Source organism: Bos javanicus, chromosome 8, assembly GCF_032452875.1.
Source record: "Bos javanicus breed banteng chromosome 8, ARS-OSU_banteng_1.0, whole genome shotgun sequence".
NCBI classification, from domain to species: Eukaryota; Metazoa; Chordata; class Mammalia; order Artiodactyla; family Bovidae; genus Bos; species Bos javanicus.
In genome coordinates, this window is record NC_083875.1 from 96,042,946 (window position 1) to 96,063,084 (window position 20,139).

At 39.8% G+C, this 20,139-nt stretch overlaps 1 protein-coding gene across 3 annotated transcripts in view; it reads left to right on the forward strand.

Moving 5' to 3' along the window:
* The window catches only part of FKTN (fukutin), a 58,748-nt gene extending 44,157 nt beyond the window's left edge, over positions 1 to 14,591 (forward strand). The window contains exons 10-11 of one of the 3 annotated variants that reach the window (XM_061426404.1): positions 7,503 to 7,600; positions 8,738 to 14,591. In XM_061426404.1, the coding sequence (XP_061282388.1) occupies positions 7,503 to 7,600; positions 8,738 to 8,760 (121 nt within the window). In that variant the 3' untranslated portion in view covers positions 8,761 to 14,591. Of the gene's footprint in view, positions 1 to 7,502 lie in introns of all 3 variants that reach the window. The other 2 variants (XR_009738194.1, XM_061426402.1) reach the window with 2 other exon arrangements.
* The last annotated feature ends 5,548 nt before the right edge of the window (positions 14,592 to 20,139 follow it).

The window sequence follows — 20,139 nt, forward strand, 5'->3', positions numbered from 1 at the left end:
GACGGAGGTCTGTGACACTGTACAGGAGACATGGAGCAAGACCATCCCCAAGAAAAAGAAATGCAAAGAAGCAAAATGGCTGTCTGAGGAGGCCTTACAAATAGCTGTGAAAAGAATGGAAGAGAAAAGCAAAGGAGAAAAGGAAAGATATACCCATTTGAATGCACAGTTCCAAAGAAAAGCAAGGAGAGATAAGAAAGCCTTCCTTAGTGATGAGTACAAAGAAATAGAGGAAAATAATAGAATGGGAAAGACTAGAGATCTCTTCCAGAAAATTAGAGATAAGATGGGCTCAATAAAGGACAGAAATGGACCTAACAGAAGCAGAAGATAATAAGAAGAGGTGGCAAGAATACACAGAGGAACTGTACAAAAAGATCTTCACAACCCAGATAATCACGATGGTGTGGTCACTCACCTAGAGCCAGATATACTGGAATGTGAAGTCAAGAGGGCCTTAGGAAGCATCACTATGAACAAATCTAGTGGAGGTGATGGAATTCCAGTTGAGCTGTTTCAGATCCTAAAAGATGGTGCTGTGAAAGTGCTGCACTTAATATGCCAGCAAATTTGGAAAACTCAGCAGTGGCCACAGGACTGGAAAAGGTCGGTTTTCATTCCAATCCCAAAGAAAGGCAATGCCAAAGAATGCTCAAACTACCACACATTTGCACTCATCTCACACGCTAGTAAAGTAATGCTCAAAATTCTCCGAGCCAGGCTTCAGTAATACATGAACCGTGAACTTCCAGATGTTCAAGCTGGTTTTAGAAAAGGCAGAGGAACCAGAAATCAAACTGCCAACACCCGCTGGATCATCGAAAAAGCAAGAGAGTTTCAGAAAAATACCTATTTCTGCTTTATTGACTATGCCAAATCCTTTGGCTGTGTGGATCACAAAAAACTGTGGAAAATTCTGAAAGAGATGAGACTACCAGACCACCTGACCTGCCTCTTGATAAATCTGTATGCAGGTCAGGATCAAATAGTTATAACTGGACATGGAACAACAGACTGGTTCCAAATAGGAAAAGGAGTTCCTTAAGGCTGTATATTGTCACCCTGCTTATTTAACTTATATGCAGAGTACATCATGAGAAACGCTGGGCTGGAAGAAGCACAAGCTGGAATCAAGACTGCTGGGAGAAATATCAATAACCTGAGATATGCAGATGACACCACCCTTATGGCAGAAAGTGAAGAGGAACTAAAGAGCGTCTTGATGAAAGTGAAAGAGGAGAGTGGAAAAAGTTGGCTTAAAGCTCAACATTCAGAAAACTAAGATCATGGCATCTGGTCCCATCACTTCATGGCAAATAGATGGAGAAACAGTGACAGACTTTATTTTTCTGGGCTCCAAAATCACTGCAGATGGTGACTGCAGCCATGAAATTAAAAGACACTTACTCCTTGGAAGGAAAGTTATGACCAACCTAGACATCACATTAAGAAGTGGAGACATTACTTTGCCAACAGAGGTCCATCTAGTCAGTTCAGTTCAGTCGCTCAGTCTTATCCGAGTCTTTGCAATTCCATGAACTGCAGCCCGCCAGGCCTCCCTGTCCATCACCAACTCGCAGAGTCCACCCAAACCCATGTCCATCGAGTTGGTGATGCCATCCAACCATCTCATCCTCTGTCGTGCCCTTCTCCTCCTGCCCCCAATCTTTCCCAGCATCAGGGTCTTTTCCAATGAGTCAGCTCTTCTCATCAGGTGGCCAAAGTATTGGACTTTCAGCTTCAATATCAGTCCTTCCAATGAACACCCAGGACTGATCTCCCTTGAGATGGACTGCTTGGATTTCCTTGCAGTCCAAGGGACTCTCAAGAGTCTTCTCCATTATCACAGTTCAAAAGCATCAATTCTTCTGCACTCAACTTTCTTTATAGTCCAACTCTCACATCCATACATGACCACTTTGGACTGCATGGAGATCCAACCAGTCCATCCTAAAGGAGATGAGTCCTGGGTGTTCATTGGAAGGACTGATGATAAAGCTGAAACTCCAGTACTTTGGTCACCTGATTCAAAGAGCTGACTCATTGGAAAAGATCCACTATAAATGGAGCATTTACACAAGTTAATTAATGTAACTACGTATGAAAACTTGTAGAATTCAGTTAGAAGGATAGAGGTAAACTTGTAGCCTTGAAAACAGTTAAGTATGAAAGAATAGATTTTAAAAAATAAAGTTACCAACTGAAGAAATTAAAAGAACAGCACAGTCAGCCCAAGGAAAGTAAAGAAAGGAAACCTAGAGAAATTAATGAAATGAAAATACTGTATCAAAGACCAACAAATCAAAATGCTAGTTCTTAAATTATAAAAGGTAAAATCAAAGACAATATTCAATACTCAAACCCTGCATGTTTGGCTTTAGAATTTATGCTCTCAGCTTTGTTACACTGACTGAAAAGAAAATCTGTGGACTACTAAGACAAGTCTCAAGTGTGATAATTAGGTAAAATGTGGAAAATGATAAAATTTTCTGGAAATAATATCAATATCAACTCAAGAACACCTAAAGAACTTATACTCATTAATGAAATTGAATTACTAATTAAAAATCCTCCTTTTCTTTTCTTTTCCCTACCAAAGACTTAGAAAATCTATAGGTAACTTTTACAATGCCTTCATAGTATAGATTATTCCCTATATTAAATAATTTATTTGGGGGAAAAAAAAACTTATTTTAATGCATTCATTTTGACTAATAGCAAAACTGAACTTGAGCAGTACCAAAAAAAATTTTATGGGAAATTACTGTCTTAGTGAACACAGAGGAAAATATCCTAAATGAAATGCGAAAGAATAGAATTTTTTAGTGTATGTGTATTAGTGTAATTCTCAACACTTGAAGATTCAAGGAATAAAAAAGTACATGATTATTTCAATAGATGACATTAAAGACATTTGATATATTTCATAATTAACAATAACAAAAGACCTTTTAGTAAACTTGTAAAAGGGATCTGAAATTTCTTTAAACCTGGTAAAGGGAATATACCAAAGACCTATTGAGCAATCGTATTTAATGGTAAAACTTCAGAAGTGCTTGTCTCTTTTCTTAATAATTAATTAATTTTTAATTAAATTTATTTTTTAATTGAAGGGAAATTACTTTACAATATTGTGTTGGTTTCTGTCATACAACAATGTGAATTAGCCATAATTATACATATATCCCCTCCCTCTTGAGCCTCCCTGCTCCCATCACCCCACCCCTCTAGGTCATCATAGAGTGCCAGGCTGGGCTTCCTGTGTTACATAACAACTTCTCACCAGCTATCTAGTTTACATGATAGTGTGTATATATATATGCCTTTGGCTACTTCCTCCATTCATCCCACCCTCTCCTTCCCCCGTTGTGTCCGCAAGTCTATTCTCTACATCTGTGTCTCCATTCCTTCCCTCCAAATAGGTTCATCAGTACGATTTTTCTAGATTCTCTATATATGCATTAATACACAATATTTGTTTCTTTCTGACTTACTTCACTTTGTATAACAGGCTCTAGGTTTTTTTCTGATTTTAAGAGAAGGGCTCCTTTCTCTTAAAATCAGAAGGAAAAACGTAATAATGTGCGCTGTCTCTGCTTTTATTAAGCAGTATGCTAGAGGGCTTAGGCACTGCAGTTACACAAGAAAAAGACATTAAGAGTTAAAAGTGAAGACAGAATTGGTAATGAGAATAAACTAGCGTTGTTTTGCAAGAAATTCTTGTTTTAAAAAATGGCTTTCCTATTCCAACTCTAGAGTTTAATGCAAACTTAAGTTTAAAAAGTTCAGATTCAGTTGTAATAGATGCTGTCTCTGTCTCACTTAGCCTAGCTAACTAACAACAGTAAAAACAGTGTTTGTCACTTAGCTATTATGTTTATAGGTTGTACAATTGATGAAATTAGTTTATCCAGCCACCAATAAGTAGTTTTACAGATTTTAAGGATGTCTGTGAGGGAAAATCTATTCCAACTAAATTCTACTGTTTTTTGCAAAACTAAAATGAAGTAAAAGCGGTATGAAATAGAAAATAAATGGATTTTTTGTGTGTGATAAGATCCTTTGAACTTACATTCTGATTGGGGCTTGCTTCAGTTCAGTTCAGTTCAGTCGCGCAGTCGTGTCCACTCTTTGCGACCCCATGAATTGCAGCACGCCAGGCCTCCCTGTCCATCACCAACTCCCAGAGTTCACTCAGACTCATGTCCATCAAGTCGGTGATGCCATCCAGCCATCTCATCCTCTGTAGTCCCCTTCTCCTCCTGCCCCCAATCCCTCCCAGCATCAGAGTCTTTTCCAATGAGTCAACTCTTCGCATGAGGTGGCCAAAGTACTGGAGTTTCAGCTTTAGCATCATTCCTTCCAAAGAAATCCCAGGGCTGATCTCCTTCAGAATGGACTGGTTGGATCTCCTTGCAGTCCAAGGGACTCTCAAGAGTCTTCTCCAACACTACACTTCAAAAGCATCAATTCTTCAGCACTCAGCTTTCTTTATAGTCCAACTCTCACATCCATACATGACCACAGGAAAAACCATAGCCTTGACTAGACGGACCTTTGTTGGCTTGCTTAGTCTGAATTAAATCTGTGCACGTTTTTGATCCTATCTCAGAGCTTTAAAGTAAAAACTGCTTAGGAGAACTTAATCTGGGCTTTAAAAGCTAACATAACATCGACTATATTATAGTCTTAGTTATTATTCACTGGTAACCTGGACAGAGCGTGATGTTCTGAGTCACTTAACACCCTACCCCCACAACTTCGTCTCCACAATCCCATTTTACAGTCAGTTTTTACATTTTATGGTTTGTTTACCTTCCCTGTTTTCCTAGGAAGCTGGAGTTTTCTTTTTGCTGAAAGGCTTAAAAATTATCTGGCGAAAAGAAGACCACAGTTTTAGGAATATTTCTATTTAGGAACAAAAATTAACATTTGAGTTAAATTGTCTTTGAGTAATTTTAAGATTCTTTATATATTTTAAATGTTTTGTTTTTGTTTGTAAATCTTTCATTGTTCAGTGAAAGCTTTGAACATTTTATTTTATGAAAGCTTTGATAAAACTTGTAGTAGTCTCACCCACCCTGTCATCCTGGTTTTTCATTCTTTTCAGTTCAGTTCAGGTCAGTCACTCAGTCATGTCCGACTCTTTGTGACCCGTGTGGACTGCAGCACACCAGGGATCTAAATGGGACGTTTTTTCATTCTTTTCATTCTTGTACCTCTTTCCTAAAACTGTAGAGGATAAAATTTGAGAGAGAAGTTTCCTGGCCTATTTTACTAGATAGACCATGATTTCTGTCTCATTTCAACTTCAGTGTGTCAACTTGATAAGATGCAACAGGTGGACATTCTGCTGACCAGCATCTGATTGCGGATGGTAGAGGCTGATGAGGGATGGTTATATCTCATGGCAAAATAAGCAATTCCATGAATATGAGTGTGCAGAGTAAAATTGGGACCAGCAGATGGTGGAACTATGCTGTATCCTATTTCTTCCTCAGCATTGAAATTTGCTGTGGCCTTCTTTTCATAGAAGCCAGCTGGGATTGTCTATTAACTGCCAGCACCTATTGGTTTGGGTAGAAGGGATTTGTTGCTTTCTTTAGGATTGTTCAGCCTGTCATTTTCATCTGTGGCTTTAAGTTCATCTGGTAGTAAAACATGATATTGAGAAGCAAAATGCATGAGAACTGACCTTTCCTTGAAGAACATCCCCATTAGATCCCTTTTTCTATAATATGATTACACTTTGAATCTGTTTTTTCTCTGTTCCTTTCTTATTTAATCCTCTGATAGTTTACATTTCTTTCATCTCTGGTATTGCTACTTCAAATCTTGTTACTAAAGGTTCTTACCATGTTGTGAAGGAAAGAAATATTTCTCAGAAAGCAACAACACAGAAATATTTCTCCGAAAGCAACAACACAGTCTATAATATAAACTATATAAACTTAAATCGAACAAACCTGCTGGTTTCCTTTGTAAATATAGAGCTTTTTACTGATCCAAAATACCTTTAAGAAATGTGTTTTAGTAACAAAACTTACTAATTGAAATAATTCTGCTATGAGTTGAGTTAAATTCATTATAACATATTCCTTGGGCTAGCTTAGAGAGATTCTTTTGCATTTGAGATGAAAGAAAGAAAGGAAAAAAAGGGGAGGGGGGAGGGTGGGTTCTTGTGAGGAATGGAAGCCAGGAAGAATCCTGGGAGAGCATCTTAGAGTCATGCCTGTCTTTTTCCCTGAAAAATCCATGCTGTGAAGGAAGCATCACCTTACACACATGCTGCTTATTTTAGTGTTCTTTAGTTAGGTTCTTTTAGTAGCAGTTTGAATTTGATAGAGATTTAATGATGTGCAACCTATTAAAAATAGGAAAGAAAAAAGTTTGAGACTAAGAATAGAAATTAAAAAGGGAAGGTGATAAAAGAGCAGGAAGAAGGTGGTTTGTATAACTGTTTTTTTCAGAGAATTATTGTTGAAATCCAGAACATCCAAGCATAGGATCTCTATTCCTGCATCTGAGGAGGGGGTGGGGTGAAGCTTTGCTTAAAAAGCCAATGTATGTTGGGTCTTACCGTGTTCACATATTGTGGTATGAAATTCTCACTACTGTACAAGTTAGAAAAAGAGTCTAAGAAATACTCTGACTGAGACTGGGAATTTCTTCTTTAGCTATCTAGCATTATCAAAAGCCATTTAGGACCACAGTGAAACCCAGGACAGAGAAATTAACTTGACCTGTCACAAAGACACAGTATTTGTGACGCTCTTGTTAGAAAATGTCATATATTTCCAGGATTGATTTAGGTTCCTCTGGCTAACTAGGAAGGTTGTGTTTCCTCTCTCACTTGCTATACATGCCTCCCTCGATGTATACGAATTTCAAATACTAGAAATGTATTAAAAAAGAATATTTATATATTTAAGGAATTGTCACGGCCAAACCCAAACACTTCCCCAGGGTTTTCCAGACTCTTATCATTTGCCTCCATCTTTTGGCAACTTTTTGCTTTAACCGCAGTCTCAGACAGGCTCTCCCTGCTAACAGCAAAGATGGCCACCAGCAGTTCTCAGCTTCCATCCCACAGCTTAGAAACCTCTGCACAAGAACACTTCTTCCCCCGGTAGTTCCAACAGAAATTCCAAGACTGACTTCCATTTGCCTAATTTTTATAAATTCCCTTCCCTGACGTAGTGACTATAATTTACTGGTTAGGTCTGAGTCTTTTTTACCCGTCTCTGGAGCCTAGGACTGGAGTGCGCTGTTTTTGGACCGTAGGGACTGGGACTAGGGGAGTGAAATTGGGATACAGTTAACATTAGAAAAGGAAGGAGATGCTGGACAACTAACAACAAACTGTCCCCTGTATCTGCTCCCCAAAGCTGTTCAGTGGAAGGGGACTGTCCTTTGGCCCAGAGTACACTAGCTGTGGGTTCCTTAGCCAAACTTCCGCTGTTGGAGCCTAACTCCTCTCCACATTGCCTGTTTTGCCACAGATACCTGTTTCCCAAGTTTACACTGTGCTGGACTGAGTTTGTAGACACAAAGTTTCGTGTGCCCTGTGAAACCGTCGAATATATCGAAGCCAACTATGGTAAGACCTGGAAGATTCCTGTAAAGACATGGGACTGGAAGCGTTCTCCCCCCAACGTGCAGCCCAATGGAGTCTGGCCTATTTCTGAGTGGGATGAAGTTATCCAGTTGTACTGAGACAGTAGGTCAAAATGGTATTAATAGAATTCCCCTCCTGCACAAAAGGGAGATGACTGTTTAAAAAGATACATGTCAAACGTAAGTAGGAACCAAAGAAATATGAGAAGTTTGAAGATACAGAGAGTCCTAACTCCTGAGCCATCTGATATAATTCTCTCATCTGACATTTATTAGAGTCTCCATGTGCCAGGTGCAATCCTAGGTTACCATGGCGAGGCAGACATGAGTGAGACAGATGCTGCCTCTTTTCACCCTCCGTTTATTAAGCAACCCAGTTCCTTTGAGGGAAACCCCCTCACCCTTTGAAGAATATTCCTTATATAGAATATGATATGTTCTACAAGTGCTTTCAGAATGTTAAATAATGTTTGTACTGGAAGGTGGGCTTACCAGGTGCAATTAAGGAAGGGTATATACCAGTAAAAAGGAATAAGTCCTTTAAGCCTGTATGTTAGGGCTACTTTTAAGGTTGTGGAGGCTGAGTTAATAATCAAGTGCTCAGATTTCAAGTGATGTCAAGAAAAGATGTGAGGCGATTCCTTTTACAAGCAACCTGGTGTGGAATTGATTTAGAGCACAGGGCATCATCTAAGAAAATGACAGTTTATTTCTAGTCTTGTCAAAGATATGTAAATTTCCATACACCTTCTATTTTCATATTTGAAGTGAAAAGAAAGCTTGTGTGTGTGTGATGCTTCAATTTCCAGCTGTTGTGAGAATATTTTCATTGACCTGATAATACTCGTTTGACAAATTATTCAAGTGAGATTATGCTACCAGACATGATTTCAAAAGGGCTGTGATTTCATAAAACTTATTTTCCTTATTTCATTCTCAATCAATAGGTAAAATATGAGCGATTCATGGTCACTTAATATTTTATGAATTTATAATCCTTATAAATCCCAATTTTAATGTTAACACTAAAATATTAATAGACATATCTCTACTTTTTCTAAATGTACTTCATTGTATTTATTCATCAGTTACAGTTCCATATCTTTCACTCATGGCCTAGGAACCAATTTCCATGGTATGTAAACCTGCCTGTTTCCTCTCCTCTTCCAACACTACATCAGGACTCTGAAATGCACATAAGTGGTAAACCTGGCAGCTGTTCCCCACCTGAGATCATCATGTTTGTGAAGTTTTTATCCATTCCCAGTTGTCCTATCTATTAAATATGGGGGGGGGCAAGAACTGAGACATCCCTGCTTTATCAAGTACCACCCAGTCTGAAACCCCTGGTTTCCTTTCTCCCTTTAAGATACATCTCTGTGTGGGTTGGAATGGCTGTGTCTCCCCATCTCTTCATGAATCACTTTGATTGTGTATTCTAAGTGACAGGTAAAGGGATATCAGGCACAGGAAGCATGCTATTTTTTTCTTTGTCTAGGATAGGAAGCCATGTTACATTTTATCTAGGCTGCTTAGGACTACTTTCTGGACCAAACTGGCAGATTTTCCTCTAAAACTAGAGAATAATAGTAATATCATAGATGGAAACCAGAAGAGAGAATGGGCTGAAAGTTTTCCCAAAGCAAGGTTGGGAAAAGGTACAACCTATGACCATACCACTCCAAATTAAAAAATAACAAAAACTTTTTTTGATACATAATAACCAATGACCTTCCTCTCTTAGGATGAACTTTCAGTGCATTGTCATTGGGTCTACTCATAAATAACATAATTAAGTTTTTAGGGTTACCAGTAAACTTGTCCCCAAATGACAGGTCATTGTAATCAACTTTCTCTTTGCTGTAAAATCAGCCCATAGAAATTTTACCCAAATTCTAAATAGCTGAACCTTAACTTCTTCTTTTTCATGATCGAAAAAATTTAACAGGTAATTTTAGTGTTCCTGGGCAAAATCCAGCTTGTTTAGTGAGAAATGTTTGCACAAACTTAACATCTAGAAGTACATACACTACACATTTCTACCCATTTCAGGTTGGGTTTCCCACTGTTCGCCAGGGTGGGAGGGTCTTACCCTCTCTGTTTAGGTTATTTCTTTTTATCTGTCCCTGAGGGTTCAGAATCTAAACTATCTTGTCCACACTGATAGAGGTTCCATATCTATCCCCCTGTACACAACTGGCTGCTCAAATACCTTATTTTGGACTGTCTTCTGGTTTCACAGGCTTCAGATCTGGGATTCTACCCTAAGCTGGCAGAATGAAAGCCCTTCCCTAAACTCTGAAGGCCAGGCTTGCTCTGATACAGATTCAGTTATACTTCATTCTGTGCCTCTTAACCATTGCACTCTGCTAAGTGACCAGAGACCTTGGATCCACTAATCAGCACCTCATCAGATCACTTTTCTTTCCTCACCTGTGTATTCCAACAGTAATTTTCCTAATCTGACCATTTCCATGTACAGTTTGCCTGCCTTCCCAGGAGAAAACCTCTTATGTTAACTTGGTAGAAGTTATACATCCATGGATGTCCCCAGAGAGGTCCTGGGAGTCAAGATTGACAGTCTCTCACTTGACAACCAGGTGGCCACTCATTCCTTCTCTAAGCAGGGAGCTCTTGTCCTTCTCGCCTCTGCTGCAACTGCTGACATCTGGATCCTGGAATAAAATCTCAATTCTCCAAATGGAGCCATCCTGAGAAGCTGAGCAGTGGGACAAACCCTGAAATATGACCACTAGATGGCAGAATGTGTGCCACCATTTCCCCAAACACATTAGCACTCATGTGAAAATCAGCTTGCACTTGAATTTTCAGAGCCAGAGGGAGCCTCACTGCAACATTTGTTTTAACCCTTTTATTTTATAGCTGAATAAATAAGCACAGAAAGAAGTGAGCTGAGCAAGAAACAGTTGGGTCTCTTAACTCAAGAGTGCCATGACTCCCAGTACATGCCTGTTTCACTGATCACAGCACAGTGTCTTTTTTTTAATTAAAAAATTGTTTTTGGTTGTGTAGATCCAGGTAGATCCACTGGAGAAGGGAATGTCTACCCACTTCACTATTTCTGCCTGGAGAGTTCCATGGACAAAGGAGCCTGGCGAGCTACAGTCCATGGGATCTCAAGAAGTCAGACATGAATGGGCCACTAACGCTTATACTCAGCATGTGGGACCTTTGTTCCCCAATCAGGGATCAAATCTGTGTCCTCTGCATAGGAAGCACCAAGTCTTAACCACTGGACCACCAGGGAAGTCCCGCAGCACAGAATCTTTATGCCTGCTTAACATGCTTGACCGAGAAGTTTACAGGATGTTTTTGCCATTCCCCACTTAATATCTTTCTTCTCAGATTGAGAGCCTGAGGTGATAAAGGGAAGTGTTTCTTTCTTGTCCAAAATGCTTACACTGTCTTCATACCTTTATCTAAAACATAACTTATCTCCAAATGGTGAAATAGTTCATGTTTGGAGGCATTAGCCTTTGGTCATGATATTCTTAATATCCAGGAGCACCTGATTCCCTTAGGCTCAAGATGTATCCCATTTCTACTTGTTCCTTCCACTTCTCCAGGAAACCATTAGCACCAGTCCACGAAGTGCCAGTTTCTGTAGACTCCTTTCTCTTCCTCTTTATTGATACTCTCTTATGGATGCAAGTAATTGAGAATAGAATGTGCTCATTTCTTTTTTCTTTGTGACCCTAAACCATGGATTCTAGCCTTATAGGCTATAAAACTTCAAATGGCACATAGGACAGCAAGAAATTACATAGGAAAGCAGGGGGTTATAGATTGGGGACCAGAGCTGTATCTAGGAAACACACTTATAGTGAGTTCCCTCACTCCGGTAAACCCTTACCCACTGTCACAAGGCTAAGGCTGCCAGTGTCTGTAAGTCCCTAATTCTATCTTCTGGAAACTGAACAGTTTTTTTTTCTCCATGTTATAAATCCTCAGGGGACATTTCTCCCTCAAAACCTGGTCAGAGAAAGTGCCACATTCCCACCTTCTAACACATAGTCATAATTTGTAACAGCTTTAAAGCCTGGGAAAAATTCTAGTTTTTGATCAATCAAGAGGATTTCTCTAAAGAAATGTCCCAACAGCTATTTCTCTTTCTTCCTCCTCTTCCTCTGTCACTAAGACCCAGGCTCAGTTCAGTTCAGTTCAGTCGCTCAGTCGTGTCCGACTCTTTGCAACCCCATGAACCGCAGCACGCCAGGCCTCCCTCCAACCATCTCATCCTCTGTCGTGCCCTTCTCCTACCCTCAGTCTTTCCCAGCATCAGGGTCTTTTCAAATGAGTCAGCTCTTTGCATCAGGTGGCCAAAGTATTGGAGTTTCAGCTTCAACATCAGTCCTTCCAATGAACACACTGGACTGATCTCCTTTAGGATGGACTGGTTTGATCTCCTTGCAGTCCAAGGGACTCTCAGGAGTCTTCTCCAACACCACAGTTCAAAAGCAGCAATTCTTCTGCATTCAGCTTTCTTTATAGTCCAACTCTCATATCCATACATGACCACTGGAAAAACCATAGCCTTGACTAGACGGACCTTTGTTGGCAAAGTAATGTCTCTGCTTTTTAATATGCTATCTAGGTTGATCATAACTTTCCTTCCAAGGAGTTAGCATCTTTTAATTTCATGGCTGCAATCACCATCTGCAGTGATTTTGGAGCCCAGAAAAATAAAGTCTGACTCTGTTTCCACTGTTTCCCCATCTATTTGCCATGAAGTGATGGGACCAGATGTCATGATCTTCGTTTTCTGAATGTTGAGCTTTAAGCCAACTTTTTCAACTCTCTTTAATTTTCATCAAGAGGCTCTTTAGTTCTTCTTCACTTTCTGCCATAAGGGTGGTGTCATCTGCATATCTGTCTGAGGTTATTAGTATTTCTACCGTCAATCTTGATTTCAGCTTGTGCTTTCTCCAGCCCAGCGTTTCTCATGATGTACTCTGCATAGAAGTTAAATAAGCAGGGTGACAATATACAGCCTTAACGTACTTCTTTTCCTATTTAGACCCAGTCTGTTGTTCCATGTCCAGTTCTAACTGTTGCTTCCTGACCTGCAACCCAGGCTGCTGCTGCTGCTGCTAAGTTGCTTCAGTCGTGTCTGACCCTGTGCGACCCCATAGATGGCAGCCCATCGGGCTCCCCCATCCCTGGGATTCTCCAGGCAAGAACACTGGAGTGGGTTGCCATTTCCTTCTCCAATGCATGAAAGTGAAAAGTGAAAGTGAAGTCGCTCAGTCAGGTCCGACTCTTAGCGACCTCATGGAGTGCAGCCTACCAGGCTCCTCCATCCATGGGATTTTCCAGGCAAGAGTACTGGAGTGGGGTGCCATAGGTCACCTCTAACATGTCACTTACGAAAAGTTGCATATTAGCATAAAAGGGCACAAACTTTTAAATTAGGTGGGAGTTTGAGTCCCAGCTTCATTATGTGGGATTTTTGGTAGGGAACCTCATAGCTTCAGTTTCCATATGAGTGAATTGGTGAAATGATGGATATTTCTGACTTTTTAAAGTTAGGATTAAATGAAGTGTACCTAGTATCAACCTAGAATTAGGTAAATACTCAAGAAATGTTCTGTTTCTTACTTCCAAATCCTTTTCTAATTATTCTTCAAGTGGGATGGGAGAAACTGGGGTAGGACATAGTCCCTACTCCGAAGATTGCATGACTAAGTTTGCTTAGGGAAAAAAAGAATGTTTCATTATAATAAGGCATTGAATTGTATGGTTTATGAATTCAAAGATATTACCATGGTGCTTCCTTCTCTAAATAGAACAGGTATCTTCATTTTATTGGTCAAGTGCTTCTCTTCTAGGGTCTCCTTATGCTATTCCATATGCCACCTCATTCCTAGGTCCCAAGCAGATCACTCTCTGTACTTCCCTATATTTGGTTCTTGCTCTGCCCTGAACTTCTGTCTCAATATTATAGCTTTTCCTGGAAGTAAACCCTCACCTCCTTGTTAGTAAATCTCTGCCCAGCCAAAATCAGGTATAAGTGATTTGGAGAGGGAGAGAATTTGGAATACTAACTTTACTTAATTTTCTGTGCCCATGAATACCTATATCAGTATTATTAAAGGGGTATTGATAATCATTTCCACCTTCTTCACCCAAATTTATGTTTCTGTTTCAACTAGGCAAGAATCAACAGGGTCTGTGATGCTATTTTAAGCTGTTCCACATCAGACTGAAATCTTAATTATAGCTTATAACTCAGAGCAATTCAGTGGTAATACTTTTTGTATGGGACCTGTGCTTGTAAAGGAGACAAGTATAAATTTTCTTGAGGGAAATCTCCGTTTCTTTATTCTCAGAACTTATATCTTAGAATGCCTTCCTTGCCATCTCCCAACCCAGCCCAATGCAGAGATTGTGTTGGAACTCAGGAGCTGCCCAAGCTGCTATGCTTTTATGCACAGCTCTCACCGTGGAGTTGAAAGGCAGTATGAGCAGAATTAGAAGTGTTGTATTTTGTTCTATAAAACAATATAAACTGTCTCAAGTACCATTAAAAAAAATTACAAGATTTTATAGACTTATGATGACTCATTCGGAGCATGGGGAATGGTTCATGTGTTTGTTAAATAAAAATCAAAGTAGCTATTTGTGTGTCCTACACCATAACCAGAAAAATGTTAATTTTTCTAAACAAAGTGATATTTCAAATGTGAGTAAATTTCAGTGTATACTTTGTTTAGTTGCTAAGTCGTGCCCAACACTTTGTGACCCCATGGACTGTAGCCTGCTAGGCTCCTCTGTCCTGGTATTCTCCAGGCAAGAATACTGGCGTGGGTTGCCATTTAGTTTACTATTTGACTTTATCTTCAGGTACAGATAGTTTGTGGTACTACTGAAAACACCTTTAATATTATTTTGATCTGAATTTGTAATATATAATCCTATTTGGGATGATGAATAAAACTTTTCTAATTACTTGAGATATTTTGTGTTTATTTTTAAAGCTTGCAGTAGAAATAATAGCCACTAACATTCATAAGCAATCTAGTAAAATAGTAATCTTGCCACCAGTACAGTACTTCTCAAATTAAGGTGAGATAGGTTTTATGGTTGGACCCTAATTCGATATGAATGGTATCTTTATAAGAAAAGATTAGGATTCAGACAAGCACAGAGGGAAGATCAGGTGAAGATTAGGGAGAGGATGGCCATCTACAAGTCAAGGAGAGAGGCCCTCAGAAGAAACCAGTCCTGCCAACAGCTTGATCTAGCCTCCAGAACTGTGAGAAAATAAATTTCTATTTTAAGCCACCTGGTCTGTCACACTTTGTTAGGCAGCCCTAGCAAACTAATGCAATAATCAAGGCAGAATGGTGTTGGTAAAGCGATAGACACATAGATCAATGGAGCAGAAAAAAGGAAATTAGAGACTGACATAAAAATATGATCAACTGGAGAACAAGATGGCAGAGGAGTAGGTGGACATGGAGTACATCTCTCTCCATGGATACATCAGGAATACACCCTCAGACACAGAAGTGCACGCAGAACACCGGCTGAGAGCAGACAGGAGTACCTGACCAGCGGAAAAGAACAGGTAGACCCGTGCAAAACTCCGTAGGACGAAGGAAGTAGGGGGAGAAACAGAAGTGTTATTAGGATTGGACCTGACCTTGGCGAATGGGGAAACAGAAGCAGGGGTCCAATGCCCACATCAGGGCAATTGTCTGAGTCAGAGGAGAAACATTTAAGGCTGAGAGTGAAACAGCTGATCTGTGGCAGCTTAAATGGAATGAGAATCAGACAGTCCTGGCCACAGCCATATATACCCTGGACAGGGACATAGATCTCCTGGAAGGCGCAGCAGCTGGAGCTGGGGTTTAGGGATTGTGGAGCAATCCCAAGGTGAGGGCTGCTGTTGACTATGGAGAGACGGATTGAGGGGATGTGAGGGAAAAGATTGTGGAAGGAAATGCCTATGGAGGAAAGCCGGGTGACCGTGGAAGGCGAAACTGCTGAGTCACGCATAGGGGTGGCGCCATCACCATAGCCTCTCTCCCCCAACACGCCAGCACTGGCAGCTGAACAACAGAAAGGCTGGCCCATCAAATGCCTGATGCACTGAACTACAGAGTAGGACCCCAGCCAGGGGGGGCCCCCTCTATGTGCCTGACATGCTGAATAACAGAACCCTAGGCAAGGGAGCTCTCTAAGTGCCTGAATGGACAGAGCTACAGAGAAAGACTGGCCAAAGAGGCCTTCTGATCGCTAGCTACAAGAGGCTTGAAAAAAGACTCTGATAGGGTCATAACTCCTGCAGCCGAGGCAGTCTGTGTCCCTGCACATTTAGCACAGCCAGGGTCCCCACAAGCCAAGCAGCTGCGCCAACTTCATGCTCAACTCTCACTGGGGCAGAGCTGTCACAGGCAAAAAAGCCTTGCATCAATGCAACCAGGGTTGCTTTGGGAGTGTCTGACTGAGACCCTATAGAGTGTGGCCTTCCAGGCTTTTCTGTCAGGGAGAAGGATTCTCTGGGCAAGAATACTGGAGTGTATTGGCCAATACTGGTTGCCATACCTTTCTAAAGCACTATATCTCCTGCTGCCCTACCTGCCAACTACCCTAAGTACCTGGTGCTGCCAGAACCCCTGCAACCCAAGCAGCTGCACCACCTCCACACCTGGCCCTCAGAAGGGTAAACCCAAGTCCTTCAGGGCAGCCTCAGGAGCAAACCCCAGTGGACAACCCACACACAGAGGTGGAAATAAAACCACAATTGAAATCCAGGGGCAGTGTGACTAAAGAAGAAGACCCAAAACCTTCCTACGAGCTGTACAAGCTGCAGATTAAATCCACATGATCAACTAGGCAGACTCTGTGTCTATAGAATATATAAAAGGTCATTTAGAGCTCCCACAAAAGAAAACGCACTAGTTCTGATAGCTGTGGACTTTGGAGACAAAACATAGCGGAGTAGGACCAGATTAGAATTTGAGCTGTCCCCACAACAGGTCCAGAGATCAGCACAGTGTTGGAGGGCATCCTAGGGAGGTGAGGTGGACTGTGACTCCCAGCAAGTGAAAGAACTCTTGACAGCAGTGACTCAAGAAAAACATTTATTATTTTTATGTTTTGGCTTGTTCTGTAGATTCTTTTGGAGTTTTTTCCTTTTCTCTGCCCCTCTGTTGTAGTTGTTGATTTTATTGGCACTGCTGCTGCTGGTAAGTTGCTTTAGTCGTGTCCAACTCTGTGCGACCCCATAGACGGCAGCCCACCAGGCTCCCCCGTCCCTTGGATTCTCCAGGCAAGAACACTGGAGTGGGTTGCCATTTCCTTCTCCAATGCATGAAAGTGAAAAGTGAAAGTGAAGTCGCTCAGTCGTGTCCGACACCTAGCGACCCCATGAACTGCAGCCTACCAGGCTCCTCCATCCATGGGATTTGCCAGGCAAGAGTACTGGAATGGGTCGCCATTGCCCTCTCCTTTATTGGCACTATGAAATCTAATTAAGCTTTTGAACTTTTCTCTTTTTACTTTATTTTTCTCAGTCACATTTTTCCTTTTGTTGTAAACATCTGCCTCTGTGTTGGGCTTTTGCAAATCTGGGAAGTTTTCCTTTTTATTTTTCTTTTCTCTTTTTTTTTTAATTTTAATTTTTAAACCTATTATTATTTTTTCTACATTTATTCCTTTGTTTGTGTTTCCTACTGTTCTTTCCCCTTGCAGTTAATCCTTAATATATATAAATCTTCTTTATCTACCTCTATTTAGCTTTGCATATCTATTCTTTCTTTCTTTTCTTTCTTTCTATTCCTCTCAACATATTTGTTAGTTTTTTTTTTCATTGCTTTATTCCCCAATTGGCACCTTGCTTTACTTTTGTTTTCCAGTTTGTGCTTTAGTTAGTTTGTTCTGGTAGATATAATTTTTGGTTTCCTTTGTTTGTCAGGTCAATCTATTGTACTTTATTTTTGTTGGACTGTTTTGATTTTGCTTATGGGTGTATATGTATATCTGTATATTCAGTCACATTTTTATTGTTGTTCTAAACCTCTGCATCTACATTGGGCTTTTGCCGTTCTGTGGTGTTTTCCTTTTTTTTTTTTCCTTTCTTCTTCTGTTTTTTTTTTCTTTTCTCTTTTTTATATTTTTAACTTTTAATTATTTTAAATCTATTATATTTTTTCTACATTTATTCCTTAGCTTGCCTTTCCTCCTGTTCTTTTCCCCTTGCAGTTAATCTTTACTGTATATAAATCTTCTTCATCTACCTCTATTTAACTTTCCTTATCTATTCTTTCTTTCATTCCTTTCCTCTCAACATATGTGTTATTTTTGTTTTCATTGCTTTATTCCCCACTTGGTACTTTGCTTTGGTTTTGTTTTCCACTTTGTACTTTAGTTAGTTTTGTTCTTAACTGGTAAATACAATTTTTTATTTCCTTTGTTTGCCGGGTCAATCTATTGTACTTTATTTTTGTTGGATTGTTTTGACTTTGGTCATGGGTGGATATGTATATGTGTATATTCCGTTATTATTATTTGCCTGATTTTGTAACTGTTATTTGTCTGGGGTTCATCTTTGGTTTCTCACTTTTGGATATTTGTTTTAATCTCACTTAATGCCATAAAAAAAACCACCTCTGAAATCTTCGTTCCTGACCAGAGATCAAGCCCTGTGCCTTTGGAGTGGGAGCACTGACTCCAAGACCCTAGACTACTAGAGAATTAGCCCTGCTAAGCTGCTAAGCCACTTCAGTCGTGTCCGACTCTGTGCGACCCCGTAGAGAGCAGCCCACCAGGCTCCCTCGTCCCTGGGACCTCCCAGGCAAGAACACTGGAGTGGGTTGCCATTTCCTTCTCCATTAGCCCTAGGGAGTATCAAATAGTGAGAACTCACACAAAGGAAACCACATGAATACAATACCTGGCATCACCCAACCACCAGTAGCACCCTGTGCAGGATGCCTCATGTAAACAATAAAAACAAAAATACAAACCAAATAATCAGCAGACAGAATTACCACCTCATTCAGCCTTGCCCATCAGAGGAAAAACAAACAAACAAACAGAAACTCAGCACAAATCTCACCCTATACGAAGCTTACACAAACCACTGGACCAACCTTAGGAGGGCAGAAACCAAAAGGAAGAAAGAATTCAACCTTGAAGGCTGAGAAAAGGAGACCTCAAACAAAATAAGTTTAAAAAAATAAGTTTAAAAAATTTCTTTGACTTTAAAAAAGTCAAAGAAACACTACACAAATGAAGGCTCAAACTAGAAACACAAAAGTCTAAATAAATGAGGAAATAGGCAAACTCCCTGAAAAAGAATTAAGAATAATGATAGTAAAGAATATCAAAACCCTTGAAAACAAAACGGAGAAAATGCAAGAATTAATCAACAAAGACCTAGAAGAATTAAAGAATAAACATACCGAGACAAACAACACAATTACTGAAATTAAAAATACTCTAGAAGGAATTAATAGCAGAATATCTGAAGCAGAAGAATGAATCAGTGAACTGGAAGATAAAATGGTAGAAATAACTTCTGAAGAGCAGAATAAAGTAAAAAGAATGAAAAGAACTGAGGATGCTCTTAAGAGACCTCTGGGACAATATCAAACACACCAACATTAGAATTATGGGGGTCCCAGAAGAAGAAGTGAAAAAGAAAGGGTATGAGAAAAATTTTAAAGAGATTGTAGTTGAAAATTTCCCCAATATGGAAAAGGAAATAGTCAATCAAGTCCAAGAGGCACAAAGAGTCCAATACAGGATAAACCTAAGGAGAAACACAACGAGACATAAACTAATCAAACAAAGACTAAATATAAAGAATATTAAAAGCAGCAAGGGAGTAACATACAAGGGAAACCCTATATGCTTAACAGCTGATCTTTCAGCAGAAATGCTGCAGGCCAGAAGGGAATGGCAGGATATATTTAAAGGACTGAAAGGGAAAAGTCTACAACAAAGATTACTGTACCCAGCAAGGATCTCATTCAAAATTGATAGAGAAATAAAAAGCTTTTCAGACAAGCAAAAGTTCAGAGAATTCAGTACCACAAACCAGCTTTACCACAAATGTTAAAGGGACTTAAATAGTCAAGAAATGCAAGAGAAGAAAAAGGATCTACAAAATCAACCCCAAACAATTAAGAAAGTAACAATAGGAACATATATATCAATGATTATTTTAAATGTAAATGGACTAAATGCTCCAACCAAAAGACACAGACTGGGCAAATGGATACAAAAACAAGACCCATATATATGCTGTCTACAAGAAACCCACTTCAGACTCTAGACACATATAGACTGAAAGTGAGAGGATGGAAAAATATATTCCATGCAAATGGGAAGCAAAAGAATGCTGTAGAAATCCTCATATCAGACAAAATAGATCTTAAAGAAGATTACAAGAGATAAAGAAGGACACTACATAACAGTCAAGGGATCAATCCAAGAGGAAGACAAAACAATTGTAAATATCTATGCACTCAACATAGGAGCACCTCAATA